The 17,767-nt window shown below is 45.2% G+C and overlaps 1 protein-coding gene across 3 annotated transcripts in view; it reads right to left on the bottom strand.

Annotated features, from left to right (window-relative positions):
- Positions 1–1,639: 1,639 nt before the first annotated feature.
- Positions 1,640–17,767, bottom strand: part of LOC137872027 (cadherin-18) — a 144,803-nt gene continuing 128,675 nt past the window's right edge. For all 3 annotated transcript variants that reach the window (XM_068710223.1, XM_068710222.1, XM_068710224.1), the window contains 3 exons: positions 17,505–17,622; positions 8,001–8,252; positions 1,640–2,452 (listed from right to left, as the gene is read on the bottom strand). In XM_068710223.1, the coding sequence (XP_068566324.1) occupies positions 1,947–2,452; positions 8,001–8,252; positions 17,505–17,622 (876 nt within the window). In that variant the 3' untranslated portion in view covers positions 1,640–1,946. The remainder of the gene's footprint in view (positions 2,453–8,000; positions 8,253–17,504; positions 17,623–17,767) is intronic.

The raw sequence follows: 17,767 nt of genomic DNA, 5'->3' as shown, positions 1-17,767 counted from the left end.
CATCTCAGACTTCTTATGGATAAAGCCATACTTCAACTTTTAGACAGAGTAGAACTACAGTATATATTAACAATGGATCATCTCATTGGAAACCACATCATGTCGCCTGATTCTGCAGAGCTTTATAGCGTCTTTCAGCACATCGTTTTTTTTTTTTATTACGACCCAAAACTTTGCTGTTTTGGTTTCAGACGTGTTTGTAGTGAAGCGGTTCTTAAAACCCACTGGGTGCTACAAGGCAAACGAAGTTAGCAACTAGCTCAGAAACACAGTCCATCATTTAGGAGCTAAAAAAGTCTGATAGTTCCATCAGGAGTTGGTGGAGACCAAAACGGAGCTAAAAGAGCTTGGACATTGAGACACAACTTCAAATGAATTACGTTGCTCTGAATCTCCAATATGTCTAACATGTCATGTCAAGACGAGACAACATATCAGTTTTGTGTTTCAGCTCGTTGCAGTTTTAACATCAATGAAACAAGTGATTTAACAAACCCTGCAAAAGTGGCCCAAATCAGATGTTCTGAACAGCACAGATCAATCTGATCTCTTAAAATTCCGCTGTGAAGCCATTCACACTGCGATCGCACCACTCCTGGCTTAGAAGTTGCCGAACAACAAGCCGTAATTACATATTATGCAGCTCTCTTTATCCCCGTCCTGCTCACACACTCACTCGCTTCTACTGCGCATCACCCTATCAGCGAAACCGTAAAACGCTGACTTCGTGCGCGGGGCTCAGTTCAGGACCGTGAGCAGCTCACACCGGGATCCGATATGTGACGTAACGTGACATAATCCACATTTTAAGAAAGAGCAATAAGGCTTGCAGTGTGAAGGTAGCTTGACTGAGCCATTACAGTAAGACAGTACGTGTGCTATACTTCCTGGTAAAGTCTGATGCACTAATGTTTGGTATAGAAGTGCACACAAATTCCTCCGTAACCTTGTTAAGAGTGTGTACGTATATATATATATATATATATATATATATATATATCCCTCAGCGGTCCCATTGCAAAAAGCGTCACGCACAGACCATTTAATGAAGCGATGCAGAGAGAGAGTGGCTCCTATAAAGGGGCCCACACACACCTAATGAATTGGAAAGCTGACCAGGAGGAGGTCCTGGGGAAACTTCGGGACACCGAGGCTGCATTTCTTGTGTTCTGTGGCTCCAGAAAAAGTCTGCTGCGTTTGTGGGGAGCAGCATGTTCTGAAAGGATCACAGGTTAACCTATGAGCTAAAAGATTTCATATCATAACCACTGTTTGCCCTGATGAATGTAATGCTAAAAATACTAGTTGTGATACTAGCATGAAGCTACCTCCCTTCAGTTAAAGAGAAATGTACATATGTTCAGAAATACTGGCTGAATTCAATGTGTTTCATAGATAATGGCAACATGGAGGAAAATGACACAAAACACATTGCAGCGCCGTAGGTGTCATTATTGTGCATATGGATGTCTCAGCGTCATCCTCTGCTCGGTGAATTATAAACACCTTTTGGTAATGCCTCCCACCGTGATCATCTTAACCGCGCGCTGCACGGTGAATCCACTCCTGGATGAAGAAGACAAATGTACAATTTTTTTCTTTTTTTTGTTCACATATCCACTCATATGGATTTCAGGACTTTATTGAGCAATAAAAAATATACACCAAGGAAAATATCATTTTCCTTTTTTCCCCATATTGTCGTTCTTCTCATCTCAAAATCTGATTTAACACTTCCAGATGAACAACCCCATGATCCAAAGAGACGGAATGAAAATAAAAACAAAACAAAAAAATTGTAGAGCAGTCATTTTTAGTTCAACAGCTATAAACCACCTGGAACAGTTTGAAAGCATCTCTGCTTATATTGTTCACTGAAAATTTGAAAAAAAAAAAAAAAAACGGACTTCAAACGGGTTTGGTTTGAACGGCGGTGAAATCACAGACTAGGTCGTCACATCCGAATCTGCCTCTGCGTAGAGTTCTGCCAGTTTCTGGAACTCGGGCCCCCAGTTGTCCAGGTAGTTATAATCCTGCTCTGATTGCGCGGCGGGAGTGTCTAAAGGGCTGATGGATCCCGTGGGCGAGCCCTGCCCCTCGTAAGCGTAGGTCTGGAGGGAGTCGTACGGCGGCCCGCTGGTGTCCATGTCGGCCTCCACCAGTCTCTGCTTGATGAACTCGTGCACGTCCACCTCGTCCAGCTCCGCCGACGCGCTCCGGCGGCTGCGGGGCCGGCCGCAGTGTTTTCTCGAATCCGGGCGGATGTCCCGCCGGAACTTGAGCTCCTCGGCGGCGGCCGGGTTGCGGAGGGCGATGATGTCGAAGGCCTCGGTGTCCTCCTCGCCTCCGCCCTCGTCGTCGTAGGTCACCACGTTCTCTCGGATGTCCTCCTCGGAGATGATGAGGGGCTCCTTCTTGCTCCGCCTCAGTGTGATGAAGAGAACCACGATGGCTGCAAAACGGAAGAGCAATTTTGTATGAACGCTTACATTTAAGAGGAAGGGAAGTGCTGGTGATAACACGCAAAAAACAAAACACATTCAACTATAAAGATGAGCACTTCTTACGATACACTGACTCATTTTAATAGTTGTAGACGCAGTCGGACAGAAAGAAAATTGCTTTTCCCAACATTTCAATCCACAAACCGCTAAGCAGAAGAACATCACAGAACACAGATCGGCTCCATGTGGTTACAATGATCAGCCGTGTTTTCACAAACAGCCGAGCGAACGAACACAATGTGAATATTTATCCGATTTTTACATCAGGAACAATAAAACTAACCAAGCGCTGAAGAGTTGTAAATCAATAATACGCATTAGCCGACATTAGCGTCGGCTGTGATGATTGTTTGAATGCAAGCTGTTGGGAGATGATGACAAGCGTACGCATTATCGTCATCTGCTGAGCAAATTTAAACTCGCATCCAGCCAAAAATGCAAAACAGCCTGTAAGCGCAAGGCGATGTGTGTCAGCATATGGAGGTACGTCTCGTGTGATTATCTTTTTGTTAAATGCGAAGCCGGCGGTAGAAAGAACGCGCCGGTTGTGCCACATTAAAGAACATATAGCATGTAGCCGCTAAATGCCTCTGCAGATGAAGTAGCTCACGGAGTGAAATATCTCTTCCAACTGTTAATGAAGTCATGAAGCCGAGTAATATTTGATGACACGCTACATCTTGGAACTTGTTCCTGCAGCCTAATGAGACTTATACTCTCTCCGGGTTAATGATGACCTCCTCTGCAATATGTTAACACTAACATCTATTAAATAAAAATGGCGTTGGCCAAGAGAAGTGCATTTGTGGAGCGGTGCAATATCTTAAAAGGGAGTTCATTACGCTGCATTAACAGAGACGAGCGGAGCGAGATCAGTGCTCCTCGCAGTGGATATTAGCAGGATAAAACCAAGGTGATTTGAATGTTTTCCGGCATCTTGGCGCTCCGCATCAAAACCGCGAGATAAAAAAAGAGCATATTTATAACCAGCAACACCCCACTGTGTGAGCTCAGCCTCTCAGGATGAGACTCCCTGCAACACATACAAGGTGAGAGCTCAGCGGAGGCGGGAAGGTGGTGCTGGATTAAGAGGAGGGGGGGGGGGGGGGGGGGGGGAGTTTCAGATTTCTATAATGTCAAGGATGCAATGAAGCATTTGGCTAATCTACTGTACTCGCTCAAGCGTTACATTTTTTTTTTTTTTTTGGTATATTGCGATGACTTACGGCACACTAGACAGAATATAAAGCAGTTTCAAAGAGAAGATGTAAGCCTCAGAGCAGACTTAGATTAAAGGTGCATTCACACCAAGCTGCCGCAGCTGTTTAGTCCAACACTGACGCCTTCAGTTCACCTTCAGGTGAGAGTGATCCCATACAGACTCTGGTAGGACTGAATAAGTGGACCAGACAAGATTGATAATGCAAAACCTCGCCCTAGTTTTGACGCAGCTAAGGAACCTAAACCAACTGCAGGGAAACAAATCCCCCTTAAGGGGCTAATCGTGGACAGATGAAGGTGTCAGGGACAAAAAGATAGATGTAGTCTCCTACTACTGTGAAGTAAAGAACTGTGAATGAAGCCGCTGAGCCCGGCAGGAAAAACCTCTATCGCATATCAGTGCAAAATAACATTTTTTAAAAACCTGGCTCAACTTTTTGCCCTCTGGGTTGACTTTAAACTCGTGGATCTATAACTTAAGAGAGCAACTTAAGACCAGGTTAAAAGGTAGTGTCTTTGTTGCTGTCTTTGGTGGATTTCCAAGTCTATTTCACCTCTGAACCAGGCGGCAACCTCCGGTTCTAAAGATGCAGAAGTGTCTTAAAGCTGCATTCTCTCTAGTGTCCAGCAGGGGGCGACTCCTCTGGTTGTATAGAAGTCTAGTCTAATATGACTCTACTTCTCTCTTGATTTATTCCCTCAGTAAACATTGTAAACATGAGTTTATGGTCTCAATCTCTAGTTTCAAGTCTTCTTCAATACAGCATGATGTTCATTTAGTACATTATGCTCCATTTAGAGTCACACAGACCATGAAGCAGGGCGTGCTTTAGGGGCGGGGCTACTTTAGGATTGACCGGTCGCTGCCCTGATCGAGCCGTGTACGGCGTCTCTACGTCACTCCTCCGCTGTCCAAATACGGTCCCTTCCGTTCATTGGTTGCAAAAAAGCCAAGATGGCGGCGGCCGTAATCCAAGATGGCGACGGCCAAAACGCCGAACTCGAGGCTTCAGTACGGCAGTCCACAAACCAACGGGTGCCGTCACAATGACTACGTCCACTTCTTATTATCAGCATATGCTCTGAACAGCCTGAACATTTTTTACAATGGGCCATGATTTTGTGCAGTATTGGTGCATATTCTCCCCAAGAAAGATACAATTAATCGGCGTACCTTTAACCAAATAGAGAAGTTAATACGTTCTGTGACCACGGGGCGTATGCCCTCTTTGTCCATCTGATAATCCAGCCCTAGGTATGAGCAGACAGATAGTTATGCTAATACTAAAATGAATTAAAGTGGTCTGGATTCATACTTTTGCAGCTATTTCTTCTTAATGGTTTAACTGCAGGACAGATCACTGACCTACTTGTGAGGCCACGAGGCTTCTTTCCTCAAGCCCTGATTGAGTTGAACCTGGATAATGGGAAAACTAAATGTAGAATGCAACAAAGTAAACTTTTCCATTATGGACTACAATTTGTTTGACTGTACCCTAAGACACCGTGCGACTTAAGTAATTATGCGCAGGTTTATCTATCTACATATATTTCATTGTTCAGTGCGGTTCCTTGCCCGTGGTTTTAATGAAACCTGCACGTGATTAATCTACGTTAAAAAAAAAAACAACGAATCCACTTCACTCCACCTGGTGCACTGGCACTGCCCGATTGGGGTTAGAGAGGGTGAGGACGCAATTTGTCTGGGACAGTGTTTATCGCTCGGCTCGTTTAAAGCGACCAATTACACGACGCGGGATGCGAGGGCCGTGCGAGGTGAGCTGGGTCAATCACAGGAAGCAGAACTAGGAAGTAAAGAATCCCGTTCTTCTCGTGCCGCAACGTTTTTGTCCACTTCCTGCTCCCGCTACGTACAGTTTAACGCCTCACTGTTCTGTCGAGGTAAACGGCCTGAATACAAAGACTCGGTTAATGCACCTTTTATTATTTACCAGCCTCTCGTACATTAAACGCCACTTCCCCACAGTTCGTGATCTACTTTTATTTGAATATTCCACATCCACTGTACACGCTATATTGTATTACACCTCTCTACATTAATGCTCCCTCAATGGTCCATTCGGGTCATTTAATTTGCCTCGCCAAGGCCAGTTGAGGTCTATCTAGCTTGTTGCTCGGTGCACCACTTACAGCATCTGGAGCATTACCTCAGTCTACAGATACCCATCTGCTGCAGCAGAAGCCGTTGCAGGAGTCTCATTTATGCTGCGTTCATCCCGGTTACGGAGGACCGTGTTCGTCAAAAGGATGTCTCTAACGTCTCCATTTCAACTTCCCAAGGCACAAGCGTCAGTTCAGAGAGAGCCACACTTAAACAACACAAGGTAAACACTACGACCAATATTCAAGCCGTTCATGTGTGAACAATATATTTTACAACAACTTTATTAATGTGGTTTATATTTGAGAAATGCAGTCATTGAAAAGCAAAGTTTTGCCTTTGGGTGCATATGTTAACCACCGAATCAGCGGAGCTTTGTTAGCGGCTATTCCTCGATAACATCAAGTCTACTAAGACTGCAGGGAGGAAGAGTGTGCAGCAAAAACCAGTACGGACTCGCTTTGTGAAGGATCTATAGGAATTCAGATGTGTTTATCCACCGTCCTTTGAACACGATCTGGTGCGTCTCGTTAACAAAAGACGAAGTGTAACCGCAACCTTAGATCGCTGTTTGAACGGCGCAACCGCATCCAGCTATTCCTTCAGAGCTGGTGAATTTGTAAAAAAAAAAAATACAAATAAAAAAAAAAACCGGTGCAGGCAAGTTCAAAGAGCTGCTGTTAAATGGAGTGGAATCTGATGTATTTTGAACACGACCAGGCTGACAATCTCTTATCTCTTGAGGTGACGGGTTACCAGACCTCTGTCCAGTAGCTGAGCTATGTGTGAGACACTTCCCTTGTAAGTGGAGAGTGTGAATCCAAAATGCAACACACACACACACACACACACACACACACACACACACACACACACAAAAAAAATAGATGTGATCTGTCTCTCTCTCTCTCTCTCTCTCTCTCTCTCTAGTATCTGCCCTGTGCTGATGATTAGGGATTCAGCGTGTGTCTCTCACTCAAGCGTTTGCTCCAAACAGTGGTGATGGCCTTTTGTTCGCCTCAGCCAGAGGCTTTGGCATGGAGGAGGAAGACAAGGCGGTATGAATATGCATAACCTTCACGCACTAATGTCCACAGACAATCACCGAGGAGCGGAGGGGGAGAGCAGCGACGGTGAGGCCGTGTTATTAGACAGTTTTGTGTAATCATGTCCTCCTGCAGAGAGAAGGAATTAGTGCGAGACATCTCTCAGTGTGATTTGACAGGAAGCTTGTTGACTTTGTTTTTTTTTTTATTTGATCTTGGGATTTTTGTTGCGCCATCTTACAGACGTTTTTTTTTTCCACCTGTAAAGCCGACTGTCCCCGTTCCAACTTCAAAGTGTCGAGATCAAATTTGCAAGTTTATATATATATATATATAAATATATATATATATATATATATATATATATATATAAAATCATACGCAGTTGCTGCAAAGACCGGTTGCTATAGCAACAAGGCACGCACATTCATCGATTCAGGACGTGTGCTCTGGCTGCTGCAATGAGCTGGCAAACATGCATGTGCCGCCCTGTTTATTTTTTCCACAGTATTTCTGGTGGGATCATCGTATTCATGTCCGTCACACCGTGAACTCAACGTACTAGCGGCATCGGTGTCGGCCGTCACCACACGGCTCCGCGCTTTGTGTGCCGGGCACCGGGAGCGATGGGGAGGAAGGTTCAGTTGAATTTTAAATCGTCAACAAACGTGATTCAGGTCTAATCTGATTCTCTGATTCGAGCTGCCTGTCTGGACTTGAATCCAGAGCTGCTCTAGGATTCAAGTTCGACTCCCCGACCCCTGTAGGGTTTTTTCACAGTTGTAAATCACACTGACCCTGCAATCTCCACTCCACTCTTCTTTGTCCGTACCATCTTCTTTCTAGTCACCTCTCCTCCAGCCTCCTCTCTCTGTGTCCTCCCTCTCTTCTGTCCTTCACACGCTTTTCTCTTTCCTCCACCTCTGCCCTCCTCAACTCTTTCTACCCTCATTCTTCATTCTACCTGTGTCCTCGAGTGTCTTTTTATCCCTCTCTCCTCCTCTGCCCTTGTCAGAACCTTCCTCCCTTCCTCGCTTCCTCTACGGTTCATCTCCTCCATCCATTGCCCTCGGGGTATTTGTCCCCGGGGCGGCTGTCCCAACTTACCCAGCAGGATGACGATGCACAGCAGGATGGCGATCAGAGCCCCCGTGCTGAGACCCGCCGAGGAGAGGAACGCCTCGCCTTGGCACATCCGGATCCTGCCGTGGCTCTGGCACGGACACACCCGCAGGGTCAAGGTGCTGGTGCCGCTCAGCGACGGCTCCCCGCCGTCCCACACCACGATGGGCAGTTCATACAGATCCTGGGTCAGGTGGTTGAAACGCCGCCGCCTGGCAATGATGCTGGCTGTGCTGTCTAAAATGAAAAAACAACAACTTGTTTAGGATAATTAGACCCCTTGGCTAAAAAGACTAATTGATGGTTTGCTTTGTCTTCTCAGCCGTGTCACTCTTTCAGCAAAGCCTGCAATTACCTATTTATACAGACAGACATTTAGGGTTAAGGGTGAAAAAAAAACCAAAATCCAACCCACAACATATTCCATTCTGAATTGGATCTGTTGCTTTTGAAGCATCTCGAGCTGCTAGATTTCTGTGACTTTCTGTGGCTTCCCCGTGTGTGTCGAGGCTAATTATTTTCAAAGGTGTTCGTTTACTATTTAAATGTGCTGCAAGAGAGCAGTTCACCTTGGCCTCTGCAGAGAAACACGTCTGTTAATGGGACTCGTCGCGTAGATAAACAGAAATAAAAGAAAAAAAAAGGGCTGCGTTTGTAGAGGAAGGAAAGAGCAAACAAGAGAGAGCCCTTCGAGAGGAAGGTATGATGGAAATGAGTCCACAGATGCAACACATGCATGCAAGTGCGGGAAAAAAGATACTGATTGTGTTACTTGTTACATCTGTGCTCTCTCCCAGGCGCACTTTAACCCGTAACCTGAGTGACATCACCACGACTCTCTAATTGGCTTGAGCTCACACCAATAATGTTGATGATAAATGTTCTGATTCCTTCAGAATGAATGCATACCACCGCAGGGATTCATATTTACATGTGTTTGCGTAGGGACATCTATATATGCACAGCACAATGTCCTATATACTGCTGCAGCCTATTGACACAGTATTTTGACATCAGTACACTGTGGAACTACAGAGAGATTGTATAAATAAGGGTCTCAATAAATATTTATGTATATTAATTGCGTATATGCTAAAAAACAGTGAGGAGCATATATAGAGCCTCTGTATGTTCAGGAACAGGGGGAACAACACAGCCGCCATTAGCCACCTGGTGGCATATATATATATATATATATATATATATATATATATATATATATATATATATCGTCCAGTCGTTCACCGATTCCAACCGGAACCCCACTTCCACTGTAGACTGCTTTGTTCGTGGCGTCGCATGAGGACAAACCAAAGACACGACCGCGGCCAACAGGATACGGGAGAACAGCTGACTGCTGACTCAGTGCACCTGGAACTCAAATCTGTGTTTGTACAACAAACGGCAATATAAATTATTCAAAGGCGGAATTAATTTTTTTGGAGCTTGAAATGAGGCCATTTCAAAGTGAGTAGAATGTTAGAAGGTATTCACTTTATTGACATTACTAAGTAAACGATGGGGATTTAATATTCTGAAAAACATAAACAGTGGATTTAAGGAACTACTTCACACTATAAAACATGATCTCATACCTACTTACTGTATATTCTGCTGCTTTGGCAGAAGGCCCCCAGCGTTAGCCATTTGCATAGCATCTTGATGCTAAAGGGTTGCGCTGGCTAACGTGAAGCGGTAGCGGTAAGCCTGGAGCATCTCACAGTCTCACGTCTCGTTTCCACTGTAAGTCACGCTTTGTCAAAATAGCTTTAAAGAGCGTCGCTCTTCCTCGGGGCTTGATTGTGGTTGAACAACTCACACAGCTGCAAACAGATCTGCTGATTTTAAAATGTCTCTTTTCCAATGTAAGTTTATGGGTTAAAAAGCCCAACATTAGCTCAGGATGGTCATTATTTAACCTGCAGCTTTTGATCTGCACAAAAATAGCCCCTGTTCAGCTCTGTCCTTTTTATAACAGCACAGACTAAGCTCACTTTGCATGTGGAAAGGTCAACGCTTCTTTTCAAAAAGCATGCATGCTAAGTAGCTCACACGACCACTTCACACGCCGGACTGAGGGTTCACCGTTAAAGAATCGAACATGCGTTAGGCTCTTTCTAGAGCGGGGGTTATCTCAGCGGGAGATCAGCGGTCTGTATATATCTGCAGGGCGGTCCAGATAGCTATAGCCTGATGGAACGCAGCACGGAGCGAAACATCTGCAAAAATTTCAAATCATCCCCGTTAATTGAAACGTATGGCTAGGCGATTCAAGGAACCACCGGATGACTAACTTGAGCTTCCCATGACTGACTAACGAGAAACTTGCATATGACACGTTGATATATAAGTTCCGGAAAAGAAAATGCTGAATCGTGCACGGGGTAACCTTTTCCCTTTCCATCCAGCGAAAAACACCTCCTTCTGTGCTGTACTTTCGCACTGCTGCTCAGAGACCTCGCCTCCCACTCCAATCTCTGCTCCATCTATGAATAATTACAATGATCGACAGCTGAAATGACAACACGTACTTCAAGCTTTATTAAGTCAGACTCTCGCAGTATCACCGTATCAGCAAGCAGATGGGTGGGTGGTGGTGGTGGTGGTGGTGGTGGGGGAGGATGGTGAGAGGGTGGAATGTGAGAGATGCAAATAACAAGGAAGAGAGATGGGGAGTTGGGAGATGAGTGGAGGAGAGGGGGGAGTGAACGGAGGAGATTGTGTGTGTGTGTGTGTGTGTGTGTGTGTGTGTGTGTGTGTGTGTGTGTGTGAGAAAGTGCCAAAGTGAGCAGAGAAGACGAGAGGCTGAGGCAGAGAGAGACAAACAAGCCATGTATACGTGCGGAGTCGGCCGTCACTGCCTTCACACAGACCCGAAGGCAGCGCGGGTCCTTGTAACAGACCACGGCGAGGGAAGTGCACATCAATTATGTCATGCAAATTTCACACTAAACCGCCTCTTCGTCGCAGGTGGGGGAGCGGGTAGAGGAGCAGCGGGAGCTGATTAGCGCCGCGGTGAGATGGGCCGTCAGCGTGGCCACGTGGTACCAGACTGCAGGAGTCAGCGCTGTAACAGGCTAACCGTTGTTGTGACAGCTCTCGCTACGTGACGTTACCCCGGCGGCGCCAGGCGAGCGACCGCCCAGGAAATGACGGAAGGAATGTGCTTTGAAGAGCATTTCACACTTTGTTTAGAAGTGATCCTGAATGCGCATCACTAGCAAGCAATTTTCCTTTTTTTCATCTGGTTTCTATCACGTATAAAAAGATATATATTAATATGCGTAATATGTGGTTCAACACAACCCTGTGGAATTCCGCCAGCGCTGGGTTCGTTAAGCCAGAGTGCGAGCCGCTAAGTGGAAAATTACCTCTTTTTTTTTTTTTTTTACTTTTCCCAATGCACTCGCATGCATTCACACATGGATTCCTGGCTCTCCATCTCAGGATAAGAAGTTCAGTGAGATTTCACAGCAGCAGATCAAAAAAAAAGTTGGCGAAAATTTGAAAATTTGAAAATTTTAGAGGAATACTTTCCTACAGGACGTATTTGTTGTCACTAAACTCTCTAAAACATTGTATGACTGTCATGTAAAGACAATGAAGGCATTTCAAATGTAAATTTATAGAATGAATTGATATAATAAAATGCCCAATTACATTGAGATCCAAGGCATTTAAGGTATTTGCTATATATGTATATATATATGAATGCAGATATCTTTGTTGAGGAGCTGACTCACTGTAAAACAGACAACCACAAAAATATATATCGACAACGGACACGGGACGCAACCACGTCTCTGCAGACTTCACACTTGCCCACACACACACACACACACACACACACACACACACATATGCACTTAGCCGGATTCCTTGTGAACTTCGGTGGGTGTGTGTAGGTGCCGCTCACGGGCTTCGGCACGAATCTTCTCTCCGGCTGCCACTCGGAGCACGACAGAACGGCGCTATTTTGGGGCGGAACATAATCTGCGGTCAAATTCTTAAAGGTGGGTGGTTAATGTCTGGGCGATGGCCAACTGATCAGTCGATGTGAAGCACGGACGTTTCCCTAAATCCTGTTTCAAAGTTTAAACTGGCCGTTGACTGAGTGTAGCGATGACAGAAACTATGACAGAACCGCCCAAGATCAGCACCTGCTATACAGTAGAATAATAATATTGATAATACATAAGGATGTGATAGAGAATGCTCTGTGTGGTACCAACCAAACAGAACAGGGCAAATACATATACCGCCATAAGTCTGGCTGTTATTATAGGACGGCTTTGAATATTGATTAGTGGCTCAGTGTTGTTCAAACATTAAAATCATTGTGTGCCAAAATAAAAAGGCCTTTCATGCAGAAAATGACAAACAGCAGATCAAGAGACAAACATAACAATCTCCTTTTTAAAAGAAGCCCCTGCATTCAATACGGATTAGTCCGACTCAGTGTGGCTTAACTTAACCAAACACGGCCGGCAGTGACGGGCTGCTTTTTAAATTAAAAAACGCCGTGTTTGCCCCACTGCATTGTTCTACAGGCATATTCACACGGCCGCAGTGTGGTACGGTTGTTCCATAAGGTTGTGTGTTTGAGTGACTTCGGGGTCAGCCTGTGCGTTTCTGCAGTAACGATTCAAAAAGAGGGCCGCAGAGTGTTACACAGGAACAAATGGGTTCACGGGCGCTGATGTGGCACCGACGGCTGCCGAAGGCCTTACTGCACATTCTTTATAGGATTATTTAATTAGGAACTTAAATCATAAACAGTAACGAGAGAAATATCTGACCTTTTGCTTGAAATAGCAGCTTATCATATATGTGAAATTCTGACAATTGCCAGCTGTTTGTTCTTCGACTTTTTTTGACAAAAGCAGCATGAGACAAGCCGCTCTGCCCTCGTTGCACAAATGATGCTGTTTCAGCAGATAATGGGTGTTTTGGGACACCAAGCGAAGGTTGAATGACATAAAAGCTAATTAAACGTCCCACGTATCAATGTCGTGGCGGCGCTTCTTTCTAACGCGGCTGATTAACTGTAATATTATAAGTTCCTCTGTACGCACGCCGGAGGAAGATGCCTTCAGAAATCAATTGATCTACTTAAGTATGTGGCTTATCCAGAGATCGCAGCCTCCGTTTAATTGCCTTTTTAGAAGCAAATGTCATCCCAATGTGACAGATAACGAGATCAAAGAAGCAGTCATTGTAAAGTAGGCATGGTGGAGTTGAATATATTTAAAAGGCTTTTAACAGAACAGGTTTGTCACAAAGTGCTTTCCCCTTGTTTTTCAGCTTTAATGGTGCCTAATATGCTGTAGGAGTTTGACCTGCGTTTAACGCAGCACATGCAGCACTTGAAATGCATCAACGCAGCCGCAAGACTGCTAGGAAGCCTCGGCTTCATCTCCGCACGCGAAGATCACAACTCCACATGAAGAGCAAGGCCGTGATCTAAATCTAAAGAGTGACTCTGTGCGTTTGTCTTCTTTTAGCTCAGAGTCGACACTCAGCCGCTGTATTGATCTGACTTTGTTCAACAGCTGGAGCCGTTACAGGTCTTTCTAGGGAGAAAAAAAAAAACAGCAATTATAACGAGATAGCTTTTAACAAATCTGATATGGTTGGAAGTGCGGAAAATAGCTTCCTGCAAATTATGCTTTAGTTAATGGGTTCTTTTAAAAGTCGTGATTGTTAAATTACCTGAATTGAATGAGGAATCAATTTGTTATTTAACAGAGGGAGAAAAAAAAATGGTCCTCAGTGTTTTAAATCCTTTTTTTTTTTGTTTTTCCTACAGCAAGAAAATGCACACCATAAAAAAAAAAAAACAAGAATCCAACTTTCATGAGGATCCATTGTGAGCGATCTGTAAGTGAGGAGAAAAGGAGGTCACGAGAGAGTTAGTCGTGTGAGTGACAGAGGGATTTCCGTCCGTTGCACAACAACAGAGGGAGGCATTAGGGGCTGGCGCAGAGCAAGCTACCAACTGTTGGTCGGCTGCAAACGGCAACGAAAGAAGCTGCTTCGAGTGCGAAGGGCTTTACTTTAATTATCAGACGCAGGAGTTGACAGTATGGTGCATTGTGCCTCTCTCTCTCTCTCACCCGGATATTGTGAATGCAGCAAATAACTTCTAATACACGGCGGCAGTAGAACGCAACATGACTCCCGACACCTCTTTCGAGTGGGAGTTCAAATGCGGGATCGAAGCGACTGAAGACGACTGAAGTAGCACGAACTCAAGAGTGCGGCGGCTTAACACTAAGAGGGAGTTTGGGTGTTTTGAAAGTGCGGATAAGCCTAGAGGAATTAAAAAAAAAAAAAAAAAAGTGATATGAACCATTCTAGGTGGACATGGAATTATATATTCAAGACATGAGAAGGCAGCACACAGGCTAAACGCTGTAATATCGTCTCTGTCTCAACCGGGGTTACGAGCTTTTTGACCAGCGAATGTCCAGATACGTGTTTTTTTTTTTTTTTTTTTTTTTTCCCGTCATTGAATTGATTGGTCCGCTCTGCCGCAGAGGTCACACCGCTAGCCGCCAAGGCTAATCTCCTCAGCAAACACTTCCGTCTATAATCACAACGGCAACATCAGAGCTCAATTTGATAAGTACACTCAGGCGGCGCAACCTCTGAGACGTGACGTCAATGTGAGAGTGCCTTTGACTTGCATTCTTTCTAATGGCCATCGCGGGGCGCCTCTGACTTCTATACAATCAGACTTCTTTTTACAGTCAATGACAAAATGGCTCTACTTCTCTTTTGATTTATCACCTCAGTAAACACAAAAAAGAAGATGGGCTGTGGCCAGAATGCCGGATTCGATCCCTCAAAACCTTCCACAACCAACGGGTGACATGGCGGCGACTACGTCCACTTCTCACGTACAGTCTAAGGGTGAACTGTGTAGTTTTGAATGAGGAGAAGGATATTGTGATTGTCTTTCCAAGCCAACCTAGAACAGGTTGTGGGTCCAGCGAGGCCCAGCCAGTGCCGGAAAGAGGTCTCACGGGGAGGGGGTGGAGCTAGAAGTGGTACCGACAGTTTGAGGATATATTGGAGTCACCAGAGTTAGTAATGAGCTCTGTTTCATACATGTCACTGGTACAATGTTCGTAAAGGGAGACCAGTGATATAATGGTTCGTCATTCACGTTTTTGGCCTAAACACAACACATTCCTTCATTGATAAGCTGCTGAATATAAGAGGACATGTGTGTGTGTGTGTGTGTGTGTGTGTGTGTGTGTGTTTGGTTGTGTGTGGACCTGGTCTCAACGTTAAAGGTTAAAGAGCGCCTTTGATCATTTCATTTAACTGCTCCAGTGCAGCGTCTCTGTGGTCAACAGAACAAGATGGAGGCTTTACTCCCTTTCATCTACTAACTACCCGTCTGAATCGGATCACGCTCTTTAACAGCTCCCCTGGTTGAAGAAAGGACGCCGTGGGAGGAGACATTAGTATTTCAGGACGTGTAAGTGACATTTTTAACACCATGGCCTTCATAAAGTTAGCTTTCCTTTCAACTTCTCACCGACAAATTATTAAAATATGAGTAATTTCTTATTTCCATGTCATGACACATAATCGGCCCATCCCACACGGGATTATATCACAGATGAGAAAAAGAAGAAAAAAAAAAAAAGCCAAGATCCTGTGGGATGGTATGCAGCAGGAGCTAAATCCAAATTGAAAGGCACCATTACTCAAACAGCATGAACCAAAAAAAACTGCGATCAATCCTTCAAGAAAGAAGGGTTTCCACCCAGAATGCTTTGGGAATATTTGTTGCTGCAGATGACGATGTTGAAATACATCCAACAGCTTTTGAGAGAATCACTCTGCAAGAGCGGGGAACACTTTTCAAAGGGTTGGACATCTATATAGTGTTGGAAGAGTGTTATTTGTTCTATGTGCCCAAGAGTAGACCGGCCCAACCTGTCCACATGTATAACCCGACCACCGGGCGCTTCTCTGGAAGGCCTGGCTCCAGGAGGGTGCCCTGGTTTTCATGACCCAAGCGGACCTTTGCAAGACACCGATCAATGGACTCTGGTCCCACATAGACACCAATTTGTCCTGGAAGATCCGAGCAGGAGCTCCCGTCAAAAAAAAAACCTGCCGCGATGGCAAGTTCTGCAATTTATCATGTTCAAAAATATAATAAAGATGAAAGCGGGGGGCAACAGCAGCACAGAATGACTTCATCACTGTGGCAATCGTTGTTGGTTAACAAGCGCCATTTTTTGGGGGGTTTTGGCATCTGTTCCTTCAAGTCCACGCTGTGGTTCTGTGAACACGGCGTACGGCCAATCAGCGAGAACATGTTTTGCAAGGCAACAGTGGAGGTGTCCCTCCTCATGTTTCTCGGGAACATTCTAGAAAGACGAAGTGACAAAGCGAAGAAAAAAAATTTGTGTTTTTTTTTTTTTTTTTTCACAACATCTAGAAAAAAAGTCACACCCAAAAAGAGGTGTTAAAATAACAGCGCGCTGCTGTAATTTTTTAAACTCCCCACGGGGGAACGAGGGCTTACTGCGGTAGGTAACGATTATAATAAAAGAAAAATATAAATACTGCACTAATTATTCCATCATCTACCTTCGACGAATCATCATCATCATCATCATCTTCCACTTCTTGGCAGTTGACTTCAGAGCTGCTCTGGCAGAGTTAACGTGTGTAAAACTGAAGCAAACTGCTGATGCGGCCGGTTATACGTTTTTCAATCTACAAACCTGCTTCGTTTGATTCATCCACCCCTCAGGAGCGGTAGGTGGGCAGGAGGTGAGGGACGTCTCTAAGTGCCACTTACACGAACGCGGCAAAAACTTTCCACCGTAACTCAATGTAGGCAAGGGTAGGCTTGTGGTGGGAAGCAACTGGACCAAGGGCTAAACAGACTTATCTCCTATTATCATATTGATTTTTTTTTTTTATCTCTCTTCCTCTCTGTTTTCTTGCCTCTCTCTGTGCTCAGAGATTCATCTGGAGTGCTGTGAACTCCCCCCCCCCCTCTCTCAGTGGGCGACTGTGAGATCTTCTGGCTGAGAGCTTTTCAAAAGCCGTGTGTGTGTGTGTGTGTGTGTGTGTGTGTGTGTGCGTGTGATTGCAGACCAACCCAGCGCTCGGGAATTCACCTGAGACCGAGATGGTTGCCACGGTAACACCCACTGTCGGGCCACGCGCCGGGGTTGGTTATCCGTTCGACGACGCGATGCGTAAAACACGGCAAACCTCTGTGTGGCTCCTGTGTTTTATGAGACCCGACTCAGAGGAGACCCCGGTGGCCCCGGGTTGGACCTTAACGCATATTTTCCTCGCGCCTCTGAGGTATGAGGAAAATCAGTACGGCTTATTGGACTTCAGAATGTGAGCAATGAGGATGGAGATCCTGCCCCCCCCCCCCCTCCCCGAAGGCGGTGCACAATACTCATAAGAAATGCAAACAAACATATCGATCACTTTAATTACCTTCGTTGTCCTTCAGGGTGAAGTTGGGATTAACCGGTAGCAGGCTGGGCAAAGCAAAGGAAAACCGCTGTCCGTTGGCAAAGTCGTCCTTGTCCACCGCTGTGACGGTCTGGATCACCTGTCGTTCAGAAGAAGACATCACACATTCAGTCGGTCGCCGCACCGTTCAGCGGAATCCTCTCTCGCTCTAGTTACAGGCAGGACAAGCAGCTGATGTTTCTCACGCATGTCTCATGATTTGTGGATCACAACAGGTCAGAGTC

This window comes from Cebidichthys violaceus, unplaced genomic scaffold (genome assembly GCF_023349555.1).
Source record: "Cebidichthys violaceus isolate CVI_PGR_0920_01 unplaced genomic scaffold, fCebVio1.0.p SCAF_15, whole genome shotgun sequence".
In the NCBI taxonomy this organism is placed as follows: domain Eukaryota; kingdom Metazoa; phylum Chordata; class Actinopteri; order Perciformes; family Stichaeidae; genus Cebidichthys; species Cebidichthys violaceus.
Note: the sequence above shows the minus strand (reverse complement) of the source record. Positions and strands in the feature narration are given on the sequence as shown.